Below are 23467 nucleotides of genomic sequence, written 5' to 3'. Positions count from 1 at the left end.
TTTGATCTTGGATCTTTCCAACTTTATTACAATAAGAGACTTTCTGTCGAGTAGAAACAACTTTGGCATGGACAAGATACAAAAATAGAACAGCGACAATTCCACTCACATTCACACACAGAAATTAAAGGGATAAATTAGTAAGAGACAGTGACCCCTCTTGCCAGCAGTAGCGGAATGCTTTGAAACAAAACTATGCCTGAAACACACATTGAGTTACAAAAATAGTGTAACGGGAGTTCCTCTAAATAGAGCCAAGTTAGAAATGGTCATGAGTGAAGGGATCATGTTGATCAGACAGAAGTGCAGTTTAACTTTGGATGAGCATGTGTCAGAACACGATTAAGGCCGTTTGCGCCACGGCAGACATCTCTGGATTCGGGCAGTGCAGTAATCAGACAATAAGGAAGCAAAGCGGTCGCTTCGACGGGCGGTTCTCTCACTCCCGAGGATCCCGGACCGCCAGCGTGTCTGCCAGAAGGCCGGGTCGGAGACATTCAATGGGGCAGTGAATGTTCTGGAAGGAGAGGGAAGGAAGAGTTGAGCAAAAGGACATAAACATTAGGGACACCAGTAGCACAATCTAATATGTTTTTGGAACAACTTTAGTTTTACCAGTATGAGTAAAAGGGACTGGAAATAAGATTAGTAGTTGTGATCATATCTTACTAGTAAGTTGTTTTTTTTAATCAACAATTGGCACTAGTACATACCTTAACCTTACGAGTAAACTATTGTGCTGCATGAGTAACACCACCATTTGTCATGCACTAGTGACCTGCTGAACCTTACTACAGTAGTACCAGCCAAATCAAATGGCTTGCCATAGACACCGTTATTCACAAGTGATCACTAGTGTGCTGAATTGTCTTACTAGTGACGGCAAAGACTGTACATACTAGTAGTAGTGGAGCTCAAGATGGATAAGAAGACTCACCTTGCCGTATTGAACAGGTTGCACCACACTGGCGTCGGCGTCTGATGCCGGTTTGCGACAGTTCTCGCATCGCCAGCCCTGTTCATATAAAAAAAAAAAGGAACCATCATACATACTTGACCTGACCGGTGTTTAAACAAAGACCACCACTTGGTACTATACCTGCTGTCCGCCGTAGCATGTGCAGGTGCAAATGGCGCCCAGGTACTCTTTCTGCCACTGGTTGCCCACTTGGAATGTTTTGCCTTCATCGTAGCACACTGATTCATCTGTGAATCAACAGATGGTTCCAAAGCAACATTGTAATATTAGAGTTTTGGCTCTCGCGCAAATATGCGGGTTACATTATCATTTATGATTTAAGAGTTTGCAGGCTGCAATTTGACGACCACAAATGAATGTATCGGAGCCTTACGTGGTTCACACTTGAACTCTCCTTTGCCATTGCCCAGGCAAGTGCAGCTCATCAAGTGATTGTTCTCGGCCTGGCGGTCCCACTTGTCTCCGACGCGGTAATTTTGCCCGCTGTCATGGCACCACTCTAAAGAACAACACCATAAAAGATCCAAGTGAAATACACAATTTGTCTCGAAAAACACTTGCATGTAAAACACTCCCAAGGTAAGAAATATTGAGCTTCAGTGTGAAATTTCAAGATGAACTGAAAATGCACTTTAAGTTCACCTAAGTTGACCTTTGCTAAACTTTTCCTTTTTCCCCCTAACATTTTGTAAGAAGCACACTTCTGTCGTATGAAGGTCGAAACATACTGGAGGAGTCACATCTGAAGTGTCCCCTTCCGAGGCCCAGACACGTGCACCACAGCTTGAAGCCCGTCTCCGACATGCGTTCCCACTGAGTGCCGACATCGTGGTAGTTTGCGGTGAACGTGTCGTAGCAGGCGTCGTCTGTCGGAGGAACTCCCTCTTGGACTGGCGGGAAGGAAGATGACAAAGTCACGTAACATAGACGAGATGTGTAAAGAATACAGTAATCCCAATTCGTTTTTCTTATGAGAGATTTAAAGCATTGCTAATATTTTGCAAATGGAGGCCATTTTGTGACATGTTGAATGTAAAGAATGAAACTGTTTGGGACTCACTGGTGTTTTCAGCGGTGACAAGCTGCTCAAGGACCTTGTGTTTGAGCGCTCCCTTCAGAGCCTCCACAATCACGTTGTAGTCAGCCCCAGGGGTGAGGCCGATCAGCGTGGCGGTCGTGGCGGAGCCTGGTAAGCGCACCTAGACGGAAGCGTCGAAAAATGAAATTGCATTGAAATTCAAAGTTCATCACGATATCAAATCGTTGCTCAAATGGCTTTCCATCGCCGCACTTACCTGGAACATTTTCTCATCCAAATGTGTTACTGGATTGCAGGAGACCAAGTACGCGTTGCTCTGACTGTGCGGGTTCCAGGAAATGGAAGTCCTTGTTTGAGCCTCCTGCGGGAGACCTGTCTCGTTGGCAAAGATGGTGCCATAGGGCACATTGAGCTTCACGTAGGGCTTGCGCAGGCCACCGACGTCAGGGAGGGGCACAAAAACTAGGGGCTCTTGAACTTGGCCGTACGGGGTCTGCGGGGTGGGCCGGTTGTTGTTGTTGTACTCAGTATACTCCACATGCTGGCTCTGACCTCCGAGACCATCCTGGTTATTGTTGCCCACTAGCTGAACTCTATTGTCCAGATCAGTGGTACCTCCAGGGCGATGGGGTTGCGGGACAGGGAGCAAGGAGTCAGGTTCTGGATGAGGGAGATCAAGTTGTGATTGAAAAAGTGCGATTCCATGTGTGAAAGGTTCAAACTCTCTGTCATGTTACAGTGGCTTCAACTTTTCTTTCATCCAGAACAGAATGCATAGTTGTGAGTATAGTTGAAGTACGTTTGCATTTTATATGAACTCTCATGACGTAATGACTTGTATTTGATGAGAAATAAAGAAGCACAGCAAATACAATCTAAAAAGTCAAAAGTGTTGGAACACTTACGAGTCCTGATTCGTCCCACAAGTGGAGGGCTCCTCTGTGTGTTCTGAATGGCAACAATCTTGATGATGTACTCTGTGGCTGGTTTCAGGCCTGATCAGAGAAGTACCGAAAAACATTTCAATATTTAAGTTTTTATTTATTTTTTACATAATGGATGGATAGTTCTGGTCATCATTAATCTTTCAAGTCGTAGTTTTGTTTGCACAGTGTGCAGGTTCTAAAAAAGTTTTGAAAATTTGTTTTATGTTCATTCCTCGTCCTATACTGCCTAGCAAGCATATACAATACACATATTGATTCAATTAAAGGGCTTAAGTTCGAGATGACAAAATAAGACAAAAATTCACAATCTTGGATGGTTTCATTACATTTGGATTAATCTAGTTAAAATTGTTAAAAAGAAAAATATTGACCAAAGAGCCCAGAAGATTATGTGGAGCAAAAGCCTACCAGATATGGTGGCGTAGTTCTGTCCAGCGTGGGGACGTGGCTTCAGCTCCTGTGGAGTGGCTCTGGGTTCCCCGTAGGTGATGTAGTAACCTGTGATGGGCGTGGCTGGAGGTTGCCAGGTGAAGGAGATATCGGTGGGGTTCAAAGATGTCACTTGAAGGTTGGTGGGAGCTTGGACGACCGGTTTAGCTACAGAGAAAAATATTATTGTGAATCATGGGAATGGTCATGCTCCTCAGACAACAATTTGATGTCTCATCTTAGACGGGCTCCCAAATTTGGGCCTGAAGCTGTTAACGTGTACTTTTATATGCTATACAATGTTACAAAGTGGTTTGATTTTCATTTTTTATGGAATCTTTTCTCCGCTGCCATTCTTTGGCTTTTTTAAGCAACTACAAACACAATTTATAACTTTCAACATGCTGCTAGTTAACTTGAATCATATCAACATATTGGTGCAGAAATGCATATAAATACACACACAGTACCTGTTTGGACAGTAAGTGTATTCGGGGCGCTCCTTGTGTTGCCGTTCAGAGTGTACAGGTTAATGGAATATGTGGTGCCTGGCTTGAGACCTTCAAAAACACATCAGCGCACAGTGAGCAATGGCAAATATGATTTCCTCTGAAATGTTTCTTTTTTTTTGTGGTCTACCTTTGACGGTGTATGTGTATACATCTGCTGGGATGGTCTTGGTGACAGTGGGACGGGAGCTACCCTGAGGCGTGGCCTCAAGGAGGAAACCGGTAATGGTTTCCACCTTCGCGCGCCAGCTGAGGGTGAAAGAGCTGTCCCCCACATCCATGATACGCACACGCTTAGGTGGACTTACATCTGCATGGGAAAGGAAGATCTATTTACGGGCCACTACTTGTTGGTCACTACATTTCACAACTGTATGTCAACCACACACAATTTGTTCAAATAGAAGGTGCTGATTACCTTCCAGTGTGGTTGTCTCTCCGTCCAGTGGTCTGCTGCTGACAGAGTTCTTCAGAGCATAGACATGGACGTGGTATCTAGTGGCTTCCTGTGGTACAAGTATAAGATAAAGATGTACAAATGCTTTGTTCATGGTGTCTGTGCTTTACTTGGAAAAAAAAACCCTCAGTGGGTGTAGCTGTGAGATAAAAACAGTGGTTAGCTTGACAAATTGATTGATTGATTGATTGATTGATTGATTGATTGATATCTTGGGCAGAAAAAAACAGAGAACAGAACATGATCAAAGGCAAGTTAATAAAATAAAAAATCTAGTGTTCAATTTTTACCATAAGGCCGGGTATGATCACGCGTGTTGTGTCAGGAGAAACATTAAGTTCCTTGGCAGGAATGTTGAGGTTCTCGGGGTTGACAACCACACGGTATCCCGACAGCCGTGCGTTAGGTGCCTGCCACGACGCGGCGAAGGAAGTGGGCTCCACCTCTGAGATGAGCAGGTTGGTGGGAGCGGGGATGACTGAGACAGACGAACACAAAGAAGGAGCAAATGCATGAGCAATTCCAGCCCTCTTCATTCTTAGTCAAGAACATGCGTCAGCAAAGTTGTGTCTACCTGTGGCTTGTGTTCCCACCAATGGTGTGCTGGGTGTGCGGCCATGGAGAGCAATGACTTTGACAGTGTACTCGGTTCCAGCCCGAAGGCCTTTTATGGCCACGCTATCCTGATCGCCTCTGGGTGACGGACGCAGCTCCCTCTCGCCATCTTCGGGGCTGGAGTAGAGAACGCGGTAGGATGTGACTGCGCCCTCTGGACTGTCCCAAGCGATGCGCATGGAGTTGTCATCGATGTCAGAGAAGGTCAGATCCTTTGGACGATCCATCGCTGCGGGGAAAAGGTGAAAAGAAAGTAAATCCATGGAAATGAACTATGTTGAAGTTTATTGAGGAGCGAGGGAAGCTTGAACCATCCAATTTACAGAAGCTTTGTCAAAGTTTGATCACTTGAGTGATTCCACGTGAGTTTAGTATCTAAGAGTTCTCATTTAATCCTCTCAATTTTCCTAGATAAGATAAAAAGCAGACCTGTGATGGCGTTTTCCACCACTGCAGAGGAAGGCTGGCCATCAGTGCCCAGGGCAGAGACGCTCACAACGTACTCAACAGTTGGCATCAGGCCTGTGAGGGTCATCTCAGTTTCAGCTGGAAAGCAAAAAAGGAACACAGCACGTTTGGAAAAAGAAGAGACAAAACTTGTTACTACATGCCCACGTAAAATATGGACCAGAGTATCAGGACACGACTCAGGTTTAGGCTCAGGTTAATCTCTGATTTTAGATTTGATCAAATTAACATTCAGAAGGAATTTGGCCTAATCTAACCCATGTGTCCCATGACTTGTCATCCAACTGGTTCTTACCGGGAGACACGTCCCTTGAGTAGGATGGTCCAAGGCCATTTTTAGGTGTGCCAGTGACTCTATAGCCTGTGATGGGCCCCCGAGCAGGAGACCAGCGTACTGTGATTGCATTGTCGCTCACATCAGTCACATCCATGCTAGTGGGCGGCTCAATATCTAAAGAACAAATTACATTTCAGCCACTCATAGTTCCGAGTTAAATATATTTTTCTCTTTCGATTTCCTTTACCAGTCTTATGTGTGATGTAGACCGGGGTGTTGGAGGCGGGGTTATCCCCTCTTCCGGTAACAGCATAAACCGTGATGGTGTAGTCGCTACCCGGCTGCAGATCGGTGATGGTGGCTGTGGTCTGAGTACCAGGGATGGTGAATTCTTGAGGAGCTCCCCCACCTGGAAATAGACAGAAGACCCCACTTTTAATTATGGATACAACATTTCAAAGATAAAAACCTTTCATTCACCAAATTAAAAGTTAGCTCTTAATAGGGATATTGCCACAATCTCTATGGCAACTTTCCAGTTAAGAATATTTTCAAAATACCCCACTTTCAAGGAAAATGTCCTGGATTTTTTTCAAACTATTGATCACTAAAATTTGAGGAGTATTTACTGGGTAAAAATGACAATTGTAGAAGAAACCATACCTGTGCTTCTGTAAGTGATCCGGTATTGATTGACGGCAACAGAGGGAGCATCCCATCGAATGGTGATGCTTGTGGCCGAAGACGACACCACTTCCAGGTCAGTGGGAGCATCAGAAACTGGAGATGTGGAAAAGATTCATTAAGTTTCAATACAAACAAATGAGAAAGATGACACCATAAGTATGCAAGCCACTCACTGGTGGCCTGTGTGCCCGTCACCGGTTGGCTCTCCTGGTTGCCTTTGACAGCGTACACATCGATGAGGTACTCGGTCTCAGGAGTCAGCCCGGTCAGAGTGTAATAAGTCCTGCTAGGGGGAAGTCTCTCATCCTTGGTGCGCCCACCACTTGTCTTCTGATGGCGAATCCGGTAACCCGTGATGCTAGCGGATGGAGCCCGCCAGTTAATGGTAAAGGAGTTGGTTTGGATGTCAGAAAAGTCCAAAGCAGTTGGGGAATCCACAGCTAGAAAGGAAAAAGTATACATATTATACAATCTCGAGGTGACACATTTCAGGGCGTTGTAGGCGTTCCGTGGGTGGCAACAAACTCGAAAGGTTTCATTGGGCTCAAAAGACTAACCAACATGTAGGAGGATACTATTTGTCCTGACTAGTGATACAACTTTTGTCTCACTCACCTGTCCTTTGTGTCGCTGTGGCAGGGTTGCTTTCTCGCTCTCCATAAATGTACACCACACTAATGCGATATTCTGTGTCAGGAAGCAAGTCTGTACAAATAGGAAGGCAGACAATTCGTAAGAATGGCTTGCAACTCAAAACAACGGCTCTATAGTTGTCGCTTGCTGTGTTGTGGGCCTTACTCTCCAGCAAGAAGGTGTTGGAGGCTCCGCCCACGTTGACCTCCTTAAAATCGCGGTCGTCAGTCACAGGGCTGTAGCGGATGACAAAGCGAGAAATGTCGCTCGGAGTGGCAACGTGTGGGACTGTCCATGTGACCCTGATGTGGTCAGGGCCTACACCTCCGAACTGCAAGTTGGTTGGAGCTGGAATCACTGAGGAGATGAGGGAATAACAGCTTGATCTCATGTAGAAAGCAAAACAACAGGAGACCAACAATACTTTGCTTTTGGAGTGGTACCTTGACTTATGACTTTTCTGTTCATCGCAAGGTCGACATATTTGGTTTGTGTGCAGACTCAGTGTGGAAGTATTTGTAAATATCGTTTTGTACTCACATTGTCCATCTCTTGTGGAGGTATTTTGACAAATGTCTTTTTGCTTTTTCTATTTTCCCCTCCTTGATGTGTGTGTGTGTGTGTGTGTGTGTGTGTGTGTGTGTGTGTGTGTGTGTGTGTGTGTGTGTGTGTGTGTGTGTGTGTGTGTGTGCAGTTTGGCAGATGGCGAACAGTTCTGCAAAAAAAGAAGCCGAGTGTGCTTGCTTCAAGCTGTTTATTGCCAATGCCAATTGACGTCTGCTGCAAAACTAGACATACGAAAAAGAGAATTACAAGTTTTCAACCACATACCACTTTGATTGAAAATGTGCTGTCTTCATTTTCTTACATTCCATTGGATTGCGGTATTACCCTATGTTTACTATCGGGTTCTATTGTGCATATCAAAATTTAAGCTACTAGTGACTGCCGTTATGAGGATGGTCATGGAACAAATGGTATAAATTCATAAGTCATGGTACCACTGTTTAGTATATGTATCATTCCAGAATTGGAGGACATAACCCACAAACAAAATACAGAAACATGCACTTGCTGTATAAATTGTATTTTTCCCGAAACTAAATTTAGAAAAGGGATTTCTAAATGTCATCTAAAATACCAAAACCCTCTTGAGAACCGTGACACCTTACAAAGTTTTTTTTTTTAATCTCTCCTGATGACCAACTTGCTCAAAATCAAAGTTACAAATTACCTTAAATCATATTTTGGGAGTATGACTGTGTTGATGTCTTCCTTGTTTAAGCTTCTTGTTTTCTCACAGACATATTTTCAGTACGATAGTAGTAATTATCCTCTGAAGTTGTGTCTCTCGCCATACACGCTTCCTAAAACCTTTTCAGGATTCAAATTAAATGTACTATTTTTAATTGTTGATTTATTTAGCAATCAATAAATAATACTGTATCTCGTCTTTTGATGGTCGAGCTGAACGAATCAAAAAAATTCCCTTTTTATGGCAACTTTTTTTTCTTCTTAAATAAAGTGGTCCCTCCGATTCTGGAATAACCCATGTACAAAATAAGAAAGCTAGAATTGTCTCAAATCAATGGTGTCGTTCTCCTCACACATAAATAGAAATCTGAAATTCACCCGCTTGAGTTTGCTTTGTGTGTGTGGTTGGCTCGCTTTCCCCCTCTTCCGTAACTGTGACGATACTGATGTCATAGTCCACGCCGGGCTCCAAACCACGAAGCGTGTAATAACCAGCTGATGCGTCCACCATATCTTGAAAAATGGGCAAGTTCTCGCCCGCCGTCGCTACCGTTATCCGGTAACCCGTTATGGTCGAATAGTTCAGTGGGATCCAGCGCAGGCCAATGGTGGTGTCAGTAATGTCGACAAAGCGAATATGTCTCGGTGGAGGTATGTCTAGAAGGGTTAGGCCAGGTGCAAAGCGCAAGCAACATGAGAAAGACATAGACAATAATTACCGTACATAGATTAATTCAATGAATTCAACATTCAGTGCCAGGAGCGATTCAGTCAACATTGAAATGTGACAGCAAATCAACAGTTGAGGGCATGCGCCACTGATATGATTATGACACACAAGATGTTCATGCAAATGTTAGCCAAAGACCCCAGCAGGTTATAATGGAGTAGGCTGAATTCAACAACACATGACATTTAATAGTGCAGTGTCACACACAATAATCAACAAGAATTTTGTCAGATTTTTTGGGGCAGTAGAGAAAAATCTCCCCGAGTGGTATAAATAAAAGAATATCTTATTTTTGAATCTTTTCAGAATTGAAAACCGCAATTTCGATGAGAGGAGTACTTTGCATTGGTGGAATGTGTGATCATAAAGAAGGAGAAAATATCCTTGGGGTTTAAGCTCATGATGCGAGTATAACTTGCTCGAAACAATAAGGTTTGAATACAAAAGTGTTTTTTTTTTCGGAAATCTGCACCTACTTGATTATGTGTTTTTCTGACCACTTTTTATTTTTACTTCCTGCATTTTAAACACACACACACTTACACACAAACAACAAGCCACATATCTGCTGAGCAAACTCTCTCCAATATTTTTTTTTACTTTGCAAATAGCTCCAGTATGAAACTCTAGCCCTGGTGAAAACTGACGGACGTGGGGAACAAAGACAATACGTGTCTTCCACTATCTCACTCAGCTTTTTTCTCTTATTTCCCACACTTTTTACTCTGCACTAGAGTGTAGTCTTCATTCAGCATGTGTCAATACCTTTTCCATTTGCACTTACCTGGAGTGATAATAGTGGACACGGGCAGACTTTCCAAATGCTCCTTGACGGTGAACACGCTAATGTTGTATTCCACCCCAAGATTGAGGTTCTCCAGCACACATGAGGTTTGATCAGCCCTCACAAATTCCTCGATGCTGTTTCCTTTCTGTCCACTGGTGGGCGTGCTGGATACTCTGTAGCCGGTGATGTCTGCAGGGTGAGGGGGTGGGAAAGGACGTCAGATTTTGCTCATTTATGTATGAGTCACTGTGAGAAGTCGAAAAGATGTACCGGGAAGAGGTGTTTTTCAGAGGTCAATGTCTAGACTCGGTGGGCTCCGGGCAGCCCGGTCAATATTTACCTGGTGTTTTGGAGGCCATCCAGTGGACAGCGAGATCTCCTGTGTCAGAGTTGGACTGGACTCTCAGGTCAGTGGGAGGAGACAAAGCTGCAGGGAGACCGCGGTAAAAGCAAATGCATAACAATCATCCAAACGGGCCTGAGACAGTTTGGAGCAAAATTAAGTTTCTGTTCCGACTCGCTATATAAAAACGCAAAATCAGTTACCATGATTCATCGTGTGTATTCGCATGCCTTGGACTTGCATCCCCGAGTGCTTCTGGTCAGTAAAAGTGTTTTGAGAGTTACTCACAGGTGACAACGTTGCGGGTGATGGCACTTCCACGAGGGCGTCCATTGAAGATGGGCTGAACACTGTATGTGTACTGAGTTCCGGGAATCAAACCGCTTACATAAAGGCGCCCAGTGTCAGAGGTCTTGTGTTTTGGAGATTCTCCTTGCTGGCTGGGGAGCACAGACAGCTGGAAAGAAGATCAGATCACTCAATGAGAAAAGCACACATTACTGTCGACCGCAAAGACATTACATCATAATGCTGAGCCTGTCGTAAAGATTGAATCTAAGCTTCTGTCGAAAAGTACGGGACACTGGGCTCTTGGGTGAAATTTCAGGATGAACTTCATTTGACCTGTTCCAAACGCTCTAAGCCCACTCTGCAATGTTTTGCACAATACCCTGCTCCCGATAAGATGTTGCATAGTAAAATTCAAGATCGATCCCAAACCAAAAGGTATCTTTTTTGTACAGGTAACATGCAGAGATACGCATAACATTTAGAAAGTGATTCATTTTTATGTGGCGAGCTTGTTGTGACTGCTACCTTGTAGCTAAACCTGCGGACGGGTATCCAGGAGATGATGATGGAGGTATCGGTGACCTCTGTGCTGAACGCAGGTGCATTTCCCATCTGGGGAGCTGGAAAACAAGGACAGAATAATATCATATGACAATTTCAACCAGTTTATTTGACTTTAAGTGGGTGCAAATGTTCATCCAGAAGCCTGATCAGCATTAAGTCAAATGCACCAAAGGAGATAAGCGTTCTAACGAATGATGTAACACTCGAAATCTCTCATCTTGAGGCCAACCTCGAGACCTCGCTCACCTGTGGTGAAAAGCGTCGTAATGGGCTCACTAAGCACACTGTTCAGCTCAGAGTGCAGAGTAGCAGTATAATCGGTTTCAGGACGCAAATTCCTCAGCGTGTATTGGGTGACATCACCGGGGATTCGCTTCTCAACGGGACTGGAGCCCTGGATACTCAAGAAGAGACGATAGCCAGATACTGAGGCACGGGGAGCTTCCCAATTCACCAGAGCGCTGTCTGGACCGATGTCGGTGAACTGCACGCTGGTGGGAGCATCTGGTTCTGGAGGCAAAGCGAATGTCGGCTTTATTCCCGTTCATTCCTGCAAATTTCTGTTCATTCCTTTTGAATCATACCAACTATGAAAATTCCCAAATATTCAACCCCACAAAGAACAACACATACTGGTAAACATCTCTCCCATCAGTGGCTCGCTCTCCACACCCCCGTTAATGGCATAGACGTAGAAGCGGTACAGAGTGCCTGGCTGCAGGTGGGTGATGTCAGCATAGGCGTTGGGCGACACCGGCAACTGGAGGGGTCTGATCTCGGTGCCGTCGGGCCCAACGGGGGAAAAGGTCACCCTGTAACCCGTCACCTCGCTGGGTGGTCCATTCCATGTGATGGTGATCTTCACATCGGTGACCTCATAAAACTGCAAGTCGGTGGGGGCTGCCACCTCCTCTGTGGCACAAAATCAATCAAGACAAATGAATTGACAAAAAGAAAAAATATCACCTTAAGTCGATAGATCTCTACAGATTCATTATAATTATACTGTATGTAAAGATATCAAGCAAGCATTTATGAGATACCCAGCTTAAGGTCTATGTACTAGTAACCTTGTCCTCACTAGTAAGACAACATTGATGTACTCTACTAATACGACAATTACAGGCAAAGTTTAGTAAATCTAGCAAAATGATGTGACTTTATATTTTAAGTGTACTTTGGGGGACTGGTGCAAAATATTCCGTTTATATCAACAAACTGAAGTGTTGATATGATTTTCTGTAAATGTCTACGGTATACGATTGTGACACAGCATTTGGAAATCCTTGGAGTAAAATATTACAATTTATGTTCCAGATTAAACAAACAATAGATGAGAAATGTTCTTCAACAAAACAGCATCTGGTTTTACTCTGAAAGTCGAATAAACATTTTTAGCCTGACGAGTCAACAATCCAGCTGTGGCTGTGATAAGAACTGATAGATAGCATTTCTTTGCTTGTTGGTGGTGCTCACATTCCATTCTGCTAGTCTTTGCACAAGTCTGTTTTAGAAGACCACCGTGAATCATACAGAGGGTCATGCAGGGGTTGCGATGTGCAAAAATCGTAAAAAAAACACATCCCGAGAGCTTACATCATCATTCGACAAACATACCTGGTTGAGAAGATCCAGCCGTATGGACTTGGACAAAAACAGGCTCACTTTCCTGGTTCTCCTCCACAGCAAAGATGCTGATGTTGTACAGCACACCCGGGTGAAGGTCAACCAGGGTCACAGAGGTCTCCGAGTCGGGCAGGTTCAGTTCGGTGCTGCTGCCCTCCACGGATGGTGTGTAGACCACACGGTAACCTGATTGCACACAGACGCAGACACTCAACAACCATACATATATATTAACCATAAATATTTATTCTTCAGTGTGTGTTCATTAGATTCCCCTTGATTTGATGTTTTGTTTCATTCCATGTAAAATGACAAGAAAACCTTCTGGTTCTGTTGTTTACCACAAATACAATATGAAGTTGATTACCAGTAATAGGAGCTTGAGGTCTGGACCATCTGATGCGGATTGAGGTCTCTCCCACATCATCGATAGCGTGCTGAGCAGGAGTGTCAGGAGCTGGGGAAATGAAGGCCATTTGTTATTAGTTATTTCGTATTCTAAAAAAAAAGTACTTGGCTCAGCAAGGGCTTGAGAAAATAATGCGTGAACATCTTCAATACAAATCTTGGACTTTAAAGGTTGACCTGCATACAACAAATGCGCTTCTTCTTACCTGTCGTTTGGGATGTTGACAGGATGAGGGTGGCATCGCCGTCGTCCGGAAGCTCGTAGACGTTAACGTTGTATCTACGCCCTGGTAGGAGGTTACCGATGTTGACAGAAGTGGATGTTCGAGGAAGATCTGAAACAGAAAATGTAAAGTTACGACCAGAACACCTCTGCGCGTGGGTGTACATTTGCGCAACGTTGTTATTTCTTCTTACCCAAGACTTGCCGCTGTGCACCCTCCTCGCTGAGCTCATACTCCACCCTAAAGCCGGAGATGGTGGCCGAGGCTGACGTCCAGGATACGACGAAGCTGTTTGAAGTGATTTCCGTCACAGATTCGGAGGTGTCGACCAGTGGCGGAGGTTTGTTTGTTTCTCCCTCTGAGGTTTCCACTTGAGAAGAAAAGGGATATTGTTTTGTATGCTAGTATGCTTTGCGTTAGGACAATTCAGTGCACTAGGAGAAAGACCAAGACACACTTCTCGAACAATTGCGTCCACTTTTTACCCACACAATTAAACCTTACTGTTGTGCTGCACTAGTGACACTACTACGCGCAACTAGTAGTAGATTTGATAGCCCTAGTCAGGAAGTCACTTAGTTAACATGGTGTTGACTATTTTAGAGAATGTTTCCAGACAGCTTCATTGAGTGAGACGTTTCAAATATTTTGTTGTCTTTGGAAAGAAGTACTGAAACTCATTCTTGTATGAACTGCCTCACTTCAGCAACATTTTGAATTAGCTTTGGTAGTCCAATGTGAGAGTTGATATGAAGACAAGATTTGGAAAATTGTAGGTTTACTCACAAGAACCATGGGTGGTGGTGAAATCGAAACGTGTGATCTCACGTTGTCCGTAGCGCAAGATGCTGATTAGCTGACCCTCATAGGTGACCCCCGGACGCAGACCGGAGATGGTGTAGGAGTTGAGGTTACTGGGAACGACCACCTCCTTCCAGGGGCTACGAGAATTTTTCTAGGAAACAGCAAAAAGATGAGATGAGCGACAACCATTTTTTTGAAAAACGCTTTAAAGACAAAAGTCATCTGAGCATTTATTCAACATGGAGCAAAAAAATCAGTTAAGGTAGGCTACACTTCAATTCACCTTACTGAAGACAAATGAGATAGACAGTGGATAGATGAAGACCCGAATCTTGTGGCATGTTTACAGTCCTTACATCATGAATGGAGCAGAGTAGGAAAAAGATCAGTGAGAGACAAGGAGACGTTATGGTGACTCACAATCTTCCATTTGAGGATGTACTGCGTGATCTGAACAGATGAGGGGGGGTTCCACTGGATGGGGTGCGAGTCGGGCTGTTTGCCCGCCTCCGTGATGATGACCTGAACTGGCCTATGGCCGCCTGGAAAGTTGCAGTGAGACTCGATGAGAGAAAGAAGAAGCTAGAGGCGACATCCAGTAGGTTAACATGACGGTGTTACAGTAGCTGTGGGTTGGTGCTCACAAACATTCTCACAGTGTGACATAACACTTGAGTACTATGGCTCACCACTATTTATCTGCCCACCTTTATTGGCATGTATCTTTTTTTTCATTGGTGCTGCTCAGACGTTTGCAGAAATATTTTATTGTGTAATTTTAGAATGAGAGCTACAGTGAAAGGTTTGACATTGCACAAGTTAAACTGAGGCAGTGGATGAGGTTGAGCATGAGTTGAAATGTTTCCCACCTTGGTAATTCTGCTGAGGTTCACACCTCATTTCTCCAATCCCGTTGCCATAGCAATAACAGCGATAATGGATGCCATGGATGACTTTGTCCCATGACTCTCCGATTTGATAGAACGCCCTTGTCTGTGGCTCTTGACACTGATCTGTTATAGGAGATGAAAATGACATGCTTGTGGTTGTTTAACTAGCCAAAAAATAGAAAATATTTTGAGTTTAAGAGCACCTGCTTAGGATTCACACCTGAGGCCAGAGGCCTTGCAACAAGTCACATGACGTCAGGGAGGAAAATTGTTGATTTTCACTTATGGATGCACTCACTTTTGTTGCCTCAGGTTTTAACATTAATGGTTGTGTGAGGGGACAGAATTTTCATCGCACTATCCACTTAGTGAAAATGCATTTCATTTCATTCAATTTAGTATGTGCAATCTAATTCTTTATGGCCTGGCCTCCAGCAAAGTAACACTAATTTAGAGTTCATATCAACCAAGCCATTAAATATCCTGTCAAGTGATGTTTCTTTCTGAACACATTATACAAGTTTGAAAATAATTCCACAAAACATGTGTCAAGACTATGTTGCGAGAATACTGTATGAAGTGCAGTATTATGTTGCTAAAACATTTGCAATTGCGCATGACTCAGTTATTATTATTTGGCCCATTTCTATCACTACAGAGGTATTGTTATTTTAATTCCCAAGTGGGAATATGACATTGTAGTTGAGCCCTCTGCTCATCTGCGGACCTAGAGGAGCCTCAGAAGCTTGTTAGGTTGTGAGCTATCACCTCTCGCTGTGGTGTGGAATGTCCCATGATGATCCAGTGGATCAAACATGAAAAGGATGTGTTGACATAAGAAATAAGAAGACAAAGTAGCATCTATTTCTCAGCGGATACACCCACAGCGTTTGAGTGCGGAGACAATGGCTTACTTTTCCGGGTTTTAAAGCATATAAGCAGCAATTTTATGAAATCAAATTTAGAAGGATTGTTTACAACATTCTTCTCTGTAGTATGTTAAATTTAGAAGGCATTTATTTTCGTTTTATATCGACTTTAACTTATGGCTTGTACACATCGTGACTTACTAGGCCAAGAACTTACCAATAGCATCACACTTCCAGCGTCCGCGTCCCTGCCCATAGCAAGTACAGTTCATCATGTAGCCCTCGTCGTGGCGCTTGGAGAACTCCTGATTGACATCATAGGTCAAGCCCTCCACAATACACTGATCTGGACACGCAAAGATGACACACACCTTGTTGACAGATGACATAACACACGAGCTTCATGACATCTGACGGCTCTCACCTCGCAGTTGTGAGTGAGCGATACAATTCCACTCCCCCCGACCGTTTCCGAGGCACGTGCACTCCATCATGTGCCCCATGACGTCATGTCGTTTGTCCCATTTGTCACCAACGCGGTGCATGACTCCATCGTTAGTGGTGCACACCTCCTCGTGGGCTACGGGAAAGGCACACAAATAAGGACAAAATCTAGCACAGTCTGCTGGCACACATGCTTGTGGGTATTGATTTGCTTCTGTTTGAGTTCCGATCTGGCCAGTGTAGTGGATGCCAAATTCTCAATAACAAAACAAGTCCATATCAGAATAGTGCCCATCTTTCTTTTATGGGAGCATTTAAGATGTCCCAATCCAAATATGAAACTTTGCAAGGGTCAATTTGAGCAATTTCCTCATCTTAATCAGACAATAAATAAATCAATAATATGTCACCGATGTCAAGTTGCACTTTTTGGCTTTAATTGGAGAAAATTAAAACACATGAAAATTAGATATTCTTGTCATTTACAGAATTGAATCATAATAAAATGGCTTGAATTATAGAAAAACTTGAATTTTTGATGTGTTTTTTTACCAGATTACATCTTTGATTGATCTTAGGACAAGGAAATGAATTAGGTTGCAATTTAACATGGAGCAAATGACTGATGTAATTTTGACTGTAGTTGAGAAATCATCTGCTGACCATTTAAAAGAATTACGTTTCATCGTAATTTAGAAAGTGCAATATGTTCCTGTGATTAACTGCTGTAATTTTTGAGGAGGATAAAAAAAACGTCATTTTCAACCATCTGCAACATGTTCAAATGAAATAAAGTTCTGTTTTTTTTTTATCATCCTAAACTGTGTGACCCTATGTGAATATGACCACGCCCAAGAAGAAACACTTTTCCAAAACAGCCATCCTGCTTGTATTTCAACGGTCTCTTAACGTGCAAGTTTGACAGAATTTTTTTTTCTATTCTTCAGTATTCTCAAAGTGGAGTTCACACACTCACCAGCCATGGGGCAGAATCCAAAGTGTTGATCAGCATCATAGTTGTAGGTGGTTCCGCACCACTTCATGCTATCACGACGGCCATCCGATGTGCAGTCGGTGTAGTTGCGGCCGCTGTACAGGTAGGGAAAGTGGCAAAGGGCGCCATTGGAGTTGCCTCCTCGTGTGGCCACAATGGCTGGTCATATGGAGGGGGAAAAAAAAATGATTACACACTTCTCATTTTCCATGCAGTCTTTCAATTTTGTCCTGTAAATTAAAACTGAATAAGTCCAAACATCTTCTTACCATTTTTCTCAGTACAATAAGAGTACTGCTGGTCTCGCTCATAGTCTGAGGTGGTGGAACACCAGAGCTGGCCATCTGTGCGTCCGTCCGTGGTGCACGAGTAGTAGGTCTTCCCCATGAACACAAATGGGAATACGCATAGCTGGCCGTTGGAGTTGCCACTGTACACCTGGCTGCGGGCCTCTGGATAAATCAAGAATGTCCATTTGCTGTCAATTGATGGTTTTGGAAATTCCATGAACCTATTAATTTTCTCCAATTCCCATTTCCTAGTCTTCAATTATAAGTTAAAGATGAACAAGAAAGTAACCACAGCTGGAATTTGGAATGATTCATTGAGAACACAAAAAAACGTTGACAGGGTCAGAGAAGTAAAATAGAACCTGCCCATGACCTTGCTCAAAAAATGTTTTTCCATTGGAGCAAGTTACCAAAACAGGTCATGTCAAATGTTTTTAATTGACAGCAAAATATTAGGAAAGTAACAAAATCTGATCTGAATAAAAAAATAATTTTGTGATTTAAATAATGCAAGAGTACCGTTCCAATTTAAAATATATCAAAATATGTATCGAATCATCTTTTGTTGGAGGCACATTTGTTGTACTGAAAAGTTCATTCAAACAACAACAAAAACAAAAAAAGTCATTGCATCATACTGAGAAGTACCATATTGAATCATGGTAATCCCACTATGGCTACTTTTTTCACTTAGGGAGCAGTCAAGAGATTGTACAGTTGCACCTAACCCTTCTTCAATGGATGAACGGAATAACACTTCTTAACCTAGCAGAAATTTGTCTGAAGAGGTTTCTTGGAACCTCGAATGAGGGAGAGAAGCTTGACAATTTGACTCACCCCACTCCTGACAGCTGACTCCATTACCCAGACAAGTACAGAGCATCTGCTTGCTACCCTGGCTCCTGATCCAACGCTGTCCGTCGTAGTAGGTGGCTCCAGAGTCAGTGCGACAAGTTCCTTCAATGGGAATCTCTAGCTGCAGTTGAGGATGGAGGGGACTCACCACCACCGAACCCGTGCCTGTTCAAGACCAAAGTCATTGAAACGTGTGGTGCCAAAGTGAAATGTGTTGGCTTTCCTTTCTCACCTTGGCCTGCGTTGTGGCGCTCACACTTCCACTCTCCACGACCGTTTCCCAAACACAAGCACTGCAGCGTGTGCCCATTGGCGTCATTCTTTGACCATGTGTCTCCAATGCGGTGTGACCTTTTGGTGTCTTGGTCATTGCAGCGGTCTGGTCAGAAAGGCAGAGTACTCAGAACCGGCTATGAAAACATGACTAATGTGTGCATGTGTGTGTACTGTGTATGTGCTAGTAATGGGAAAATGAAGCTTCAAGTATTCTTCATGAACCAGTTGTTGTTTTTTTTTACTCCTCCGGATGGCACTGATGTGGGTTCAAGAAAAAGCAAGTCAGAGTGCCATCTAGAGGGCTCAATAACCACAACAACTGGTTCATGAATCATATTGAAGCCCCATTTTCACATGACTAATATGCGCATGCTTACTCCTTGAGGTGCACGTGATACGGCCATTTCCCTCGCCCAGACAAGTACAGTCCAGCATCATCCAGCCTTGGTAGGGTTTCTCCCACGTCTCTCCCACCACGTACGATGAGGCGGCATTGTTGTCGTAGCAACGCTCAGCTGTGCAGATAAGCGAGCATGTATGGAACATGGTTTCAGCATTTATTCAAGATGCTCAATGTGTGTGGAGCAGCACACTCTTTGTCCTCATACTATGACATGCACTAATAAAACAAGTGTCCAACTAGTAGTAATGTTTTTCCATGAGTAGTGTCACTATTAGTCTTCTGGTGCACTTAAATGTATTACTAGTGAGGACAGGTAGTGTACTATTTGGTTTTCAAGCTAATATTGAATCCATGTTTAAATGTCTTTATTTAGTTACATTTATATTTTAGGCTTGGGAGACTTGGCTATAAAATCCAAACGATCACATTTTCCACCAAATGCATGCAAATTGTGAGATGAGCAAAGAGGAACTATGTGCTGTTAGTTGGACTAAAATATTTACAGTGACATCAAACATAAGTTGGTGTGAGTTTGTGAGTGTGGCTGTCTGCACTTTGCAAGATGGCCTATCCAACCAGGGTAACAATTGATTTAGTAACGTTACCCACCCACAGGCTTGCAGGTCCACTCTCCCTTGCCATTTCCAAGACACACACACTCCAGCATGTAGTCAGCAGTATCATGAGGCCTTTGCCAGGTGTCACCGATTTTGTAAGAACTTCCGCCTTCATGGCAACGATCTACAAATGACAACATCATCGGTTCATTCAGCTAGTAGAGAAAATTTCTGTTACTCAGCTTGTGCGTGTTGATGTTCCGTTAAAGGAGGAGTTGCTTGATAATATAATACGTCACTGATGGTGTAGCCGGTCAGTTCCCACTTTAAAAAAAATGTCTTCCAATCAATTCAAATGTATGCATTTGAAATAGGGGTGGATCGGGAACGTATTTCTGCATTGTACTCTCAGAAAAGAAAATGCAAAAACCAAAAAAAAGGATATTTTCTGAAAAAGCAAACTCTCCATCACTCACTTGCGATGGTACAGCTGATCTTGCCCCGACCAGATCCGATGCAAGTGCAGTCCCACATCATTCCGTCCTTTGGTCTCTCGTAAGTTTCACCAACCCGGTATGTCCGGTCATTGTACTTATCATAACAAGACTCCTCCACTAAGAAAAGTACAACGGAAGCACAACATAATAATGATACAGTACTTAGAAGGGTTGGCCTGTGAGACAATTGCTTTGCACACAAGTGGAATAAACGGTGCGCTTGCTCAAGTCAAATGCCGCGTATACCTCAGAGTAAATTGAGACTCCCTATTATAATGTGTGATCATTAGTGTGATAATATAAAAAAAAATGTCACTGACCTTCAGGCTTAGTTTTACATTTGATGCCTTGTGCTCCATTGCAGGTGCATAAGAGCGTGCTGCCCCGGTAAGGTTTCTCCCACTGCTCGTTCACTCGGAATGAGCGACCGTTTTCCTCGCAGCCAACTACAGGACAGATGACAAAAATGCTTCCTGGTCACAATATGATTAGATGAGCAGTCAAGACAAAAATATGCAGTCTCTCACATACTGTAAGAAAGGGATCCATCTAAATAGGTTCATTTTTGAGATTGTAGTTTGCAGCTTGGGTAAAGTTTGCACAGAGTCTTGCATTTGCACATCATCCTGAGAGGTTTTTTTTTTTTTTTCCAATATTCAAACCCAGACGGAAAGACATTTATTCAATGTCGTTGATAGGTCCATGTCCTAGTATGCTTTTGTTTGAACAACTAAGACAGTTCAGGGCACTGGTAGATTGAATGTTTTTTTCCACTACTAGTTTCACCTTTGGCCTTTGAGTGTGCAATTAACCACTGTTGCACTGTTGCGCAACTGTGCAATTGTTTTCCCAACACTGTCAATTGAATGTCAACATAATTATCATAGTTGCAAAGTCACGGTCAAAATAAATGCAGATCATAAAACAAGAACACACTAAAACAGTGATTAATAAACTTAAAATTGCAACTTAAAGTCAGGACAAAAAAAGTTGCTGAAATGAAGTTGCTAAAAAATGCATGCACAAATTCCAATATAAGGACGACTTTTATATTTCTGGTGAGGCCAAATCTTGTGAGAGTAACATTCTGAATCTCTAGTTGTCAACATCTAGCGAGCCACTGTTGCGCAACTGTGCAATTGTTTTCCCAACACTGTCAATTGAATGTCAACATAATTATCAGAGTTGGAGACGGAAAGACATTTATTCAATATCGTTGATAGGTCCATGTCCTAGTATGCTTTTGTTTGAACAACTAAGACAGTTCAGGGCACTGGTAGATTGAATGTTTTTTTCCACTACTAGTTTCACCTTTGGCCTTTGAGTGTGCAATTAACCACTGTTGCACTGTTGCGCAACTGTGCAATTGTTTTCCCAACACTGTCAATTGAATGTCAACATAATTATCATAGTTGCAAAGTCACGGTCAAAATAAATGCAGATCATAAAACAAGAACACACTAAAACAGTGATTAATAAACTTAAAATTGCAACTTAAAGTCAGGACAAAAAAAGTTGGTGGAATGAAGTTGCTAAAAAATGCATGCACAAATTCCAATATAAGGACGACTTTTATATTTCTGGTGAGGCCAAATCTTGTGAGAGTAACATTCTGAATCTCTAGTTGTCAACATCTAGCGAGCCACTGTTGCGCAACTGTGCAATTGTTTTCCCAACACTGTCAATTGAATGTCAACATAATTATCATAGTTGCAAAGTCACGGTCAAAATAAATGCAGATCAGAAAACAAGAACACACTAAAACAGTGATTAATAAACTTAAAATTGCAACTTAAAGTCAGGACAAAAAAAGTTGGTGAAATGAAGTTGCTAAAAAATGCATGCACAAATTCCAATATAAGGACGACTTTTATATTTCTGGTGAGGCAAAATCTTGTGAGAGTAACATTCTGAATCTCTAGTTGTCAACATCTAGCGAGCCACTGTTGCGCAACTGTGCAATTGTTTTCCCAACGCTATCAATTGAATGTCAGCGTTATTATCATAGTTGCAAAGACACAATCAAAATAAATGCAGATCAGAAAACAAGAACACACTAAAACAGTGATTAATAAACTTGAAATTGCAACTTAAAGTCAGGACAAAAAAAGTTGCTGAAATGAAGTTGCTAAAAAATCCATGCACAAACCTGTGCTGACAGCCTCGGTGTCATGGAAATCAGGATACACCTGATATTGTCCACTCTGTCGTTTATTCTTTGGCACACCTTGGACCACTGCGCTGCACACGCACGCAACAACCACCAGAACCCTCGTGAGTGGGACACCAGCCATTTTACGCACAAAAAGAAAAACAACCAAAAGTGAAAAGAAAGCTCAGTTTCCCTCTCTAAAGAAATAAACTGACAAAGACAAAACAAAAAAGAAATAAAGAAAGTCTCAGGTCGTATCAGTGGGCTTTGTTGTACCCACTGCCGTGCAGTTGGTGCGCAAGGCTGAGATGACCCAGGCGCAGCGCTTTTAAAGGGTTGGCTGGCCACACATTTGATGCAGCCTGCTGGTCAGCCCGAGGGAGGGAGGGAGGAGGCAGCGGGGCTTCCATTGTTGGAGAGGGAGGCTGTTGACACTCCCTTGTGCTGAAAAATATGAGAGGGGGGGGGGACAAGCGCTGGTAAAAGAGTTCTTATTCGACTCTTGTACAAAACCAAAACATATGTTAGAAAAACAGTTCTGTAATGAAGTATTTGCACTTTGTTATTGTACGAAAATGAAAAAGTCATGCAAATGAATGAGTTACTGTTATATTCTGCAAAGAGAGCATTGCAGGTTAATATGAAATATTCCATTTATAACTTTTATTGACTGATTGCATCCTCACAAATGTATCATTTATAATATTATTGCTATTCTTAACAAGACACATGACAAAAATACTAATTGTGTTTTTATACGTAGATAGGAATATCACATATCAGGAAAATAATATCAGTGGTGGCGAATCTTGCACTGAAAAATAGGGGGGAAATAATTAATTTAAAAAAAATAAGATTAGTAATCTCACAAATGTTCTGTTTACATTTCTGCTCAGTAAATGGAAACCATATCTGTAAAGTTTACAGTACTTTAACTTATCACAGCCAGACTATATAACATGATATAAAACATTGTGCTGTGCACCAGCTGTGCAAAGATCTGTGATTTTTTTCCCCTCATGTCAATTGTAGTGAAAACAAAACAAAGATAAATCTACATTTCTATACAACTGCATAGTGTTACCTTCATGCTAAAAAGCAATGCAAAATAAAATAGTACTTTTAAAGTTAAAAAAAAAGATAAGTAGAAAGTGAAACTATTGAAGCTG

The 23467-nt window shown here is 42.6% G+C and overlaps 1 protein-coding gene across 2 annotated transcripts; it reads right to left on the bottom strand.

Annotated features, from left to right (window-relative positions):
- On the bottom strand, positions 1-22589 carry fn1b (fibronectin 1b). Of its 2 annotated transcripts, XM_085906995.1 has the most exons (46): positions 22296-22589; positions 20467-20592; positions 20126-20263; positions 19702-19833; positions 19067-19204; positions 18646-18792; positions 18396-18578; positions 17538-17720; positions 17251-17427; positions 16255-16410; positions 16048-16176; positions 14941-15084; positions 14492-14613; positions 14054-14222; positions 13461-13637; positions 13250-13378; positions 13003-13092; positions 12627-12821; positions 11643-11921; positions 11256-11519; positions 10971-11065; positions 10443-10611; positions 10152-10238; positions 9809-10000; positions 8673-8951; positions 7206-7397; positions 7023-7112; positions 6581-6847; positions 6384-6500; positions 5968-6129; positions 5739-5894; positions 5405-5521; positions 4935-5204; positions 4651-4838; positions 4322-4409; positions 4034-4213; positions 3865-3954; positions 3374-3562; positions 2924-3013; positions 2275-2678; positions 2040-2178; positions 1708-1869; positions 1353-1478; positions 1100-1206; positions 938-1015; positions 1-517 (listed from the first exon to the last, which is right to left on the bottom strand). In XM_085906995.1, the coding sequence occupies exons 1-46, from the start codon at positions 22438-22440 to the stop codon at positions 440-442; spliced, it is 7335 nt and encodes a 2444-aa protein (XP_085763121.1). In that variant the 5' UTR covers positions 22441-22589; the 3' UTR covers positions 1-439. The 2 variants fall into 2 exon arrangements, with proteins under 2 accessions (XP_085763121.1, XP_085763122.1); XM_085906996.1 differs by lacking the exon at positions 8673-8951.
- Positions 22590-23467: the final 878 nt, after the last annotated feature.

Source organism: Syngnathus leptorhynchus, chromosome 3 (genome assembly GCF_054491065.1).
Source record: "Syngnathus leptorhynchus isolate UIUO chromosome 3, UIUO_Slep, whole genome shotgun sequence".
Classification (NCBI taxonomy): domain Eukaryota; kingdom Metazoa; phylum Chordata; class Actinopteri; order Syngnathiformes; family Syngnathidae; genus Syngnathus; species Syngnathus leptorhynchus.
The sequence above is the reverse complement of the archived record's forward strand: the minus strand, read 5'-3'. Positions and strand labels throughout refer to the sequence as shown.

Excerpts from the sequence above, each read along its gene's own strand:
- fn1b (XM_085906995.1), bottom strand. The coding sequence starts at position 22,440 with ATGGCTGGTGTCCCACTCACGAGGGTTCTGGTGGTTGTTGCGTGCGTG. Across the intron at positions 17,428-17,537 it reads TTATTGTACTGAGAAAAATG|CCATTGTGGCCACACGAGGA; the intron begins GTAAGAAGATGT and ends CCATATGACCAG. Across the intron at positions 1,479-1,707 it reads CTTCAGATGTGACTCCTCCA|AGTGGTGCCATGACAGCGGG; the intron begins GTATGTTTCGAC and ends GTTGTTCTTTAG.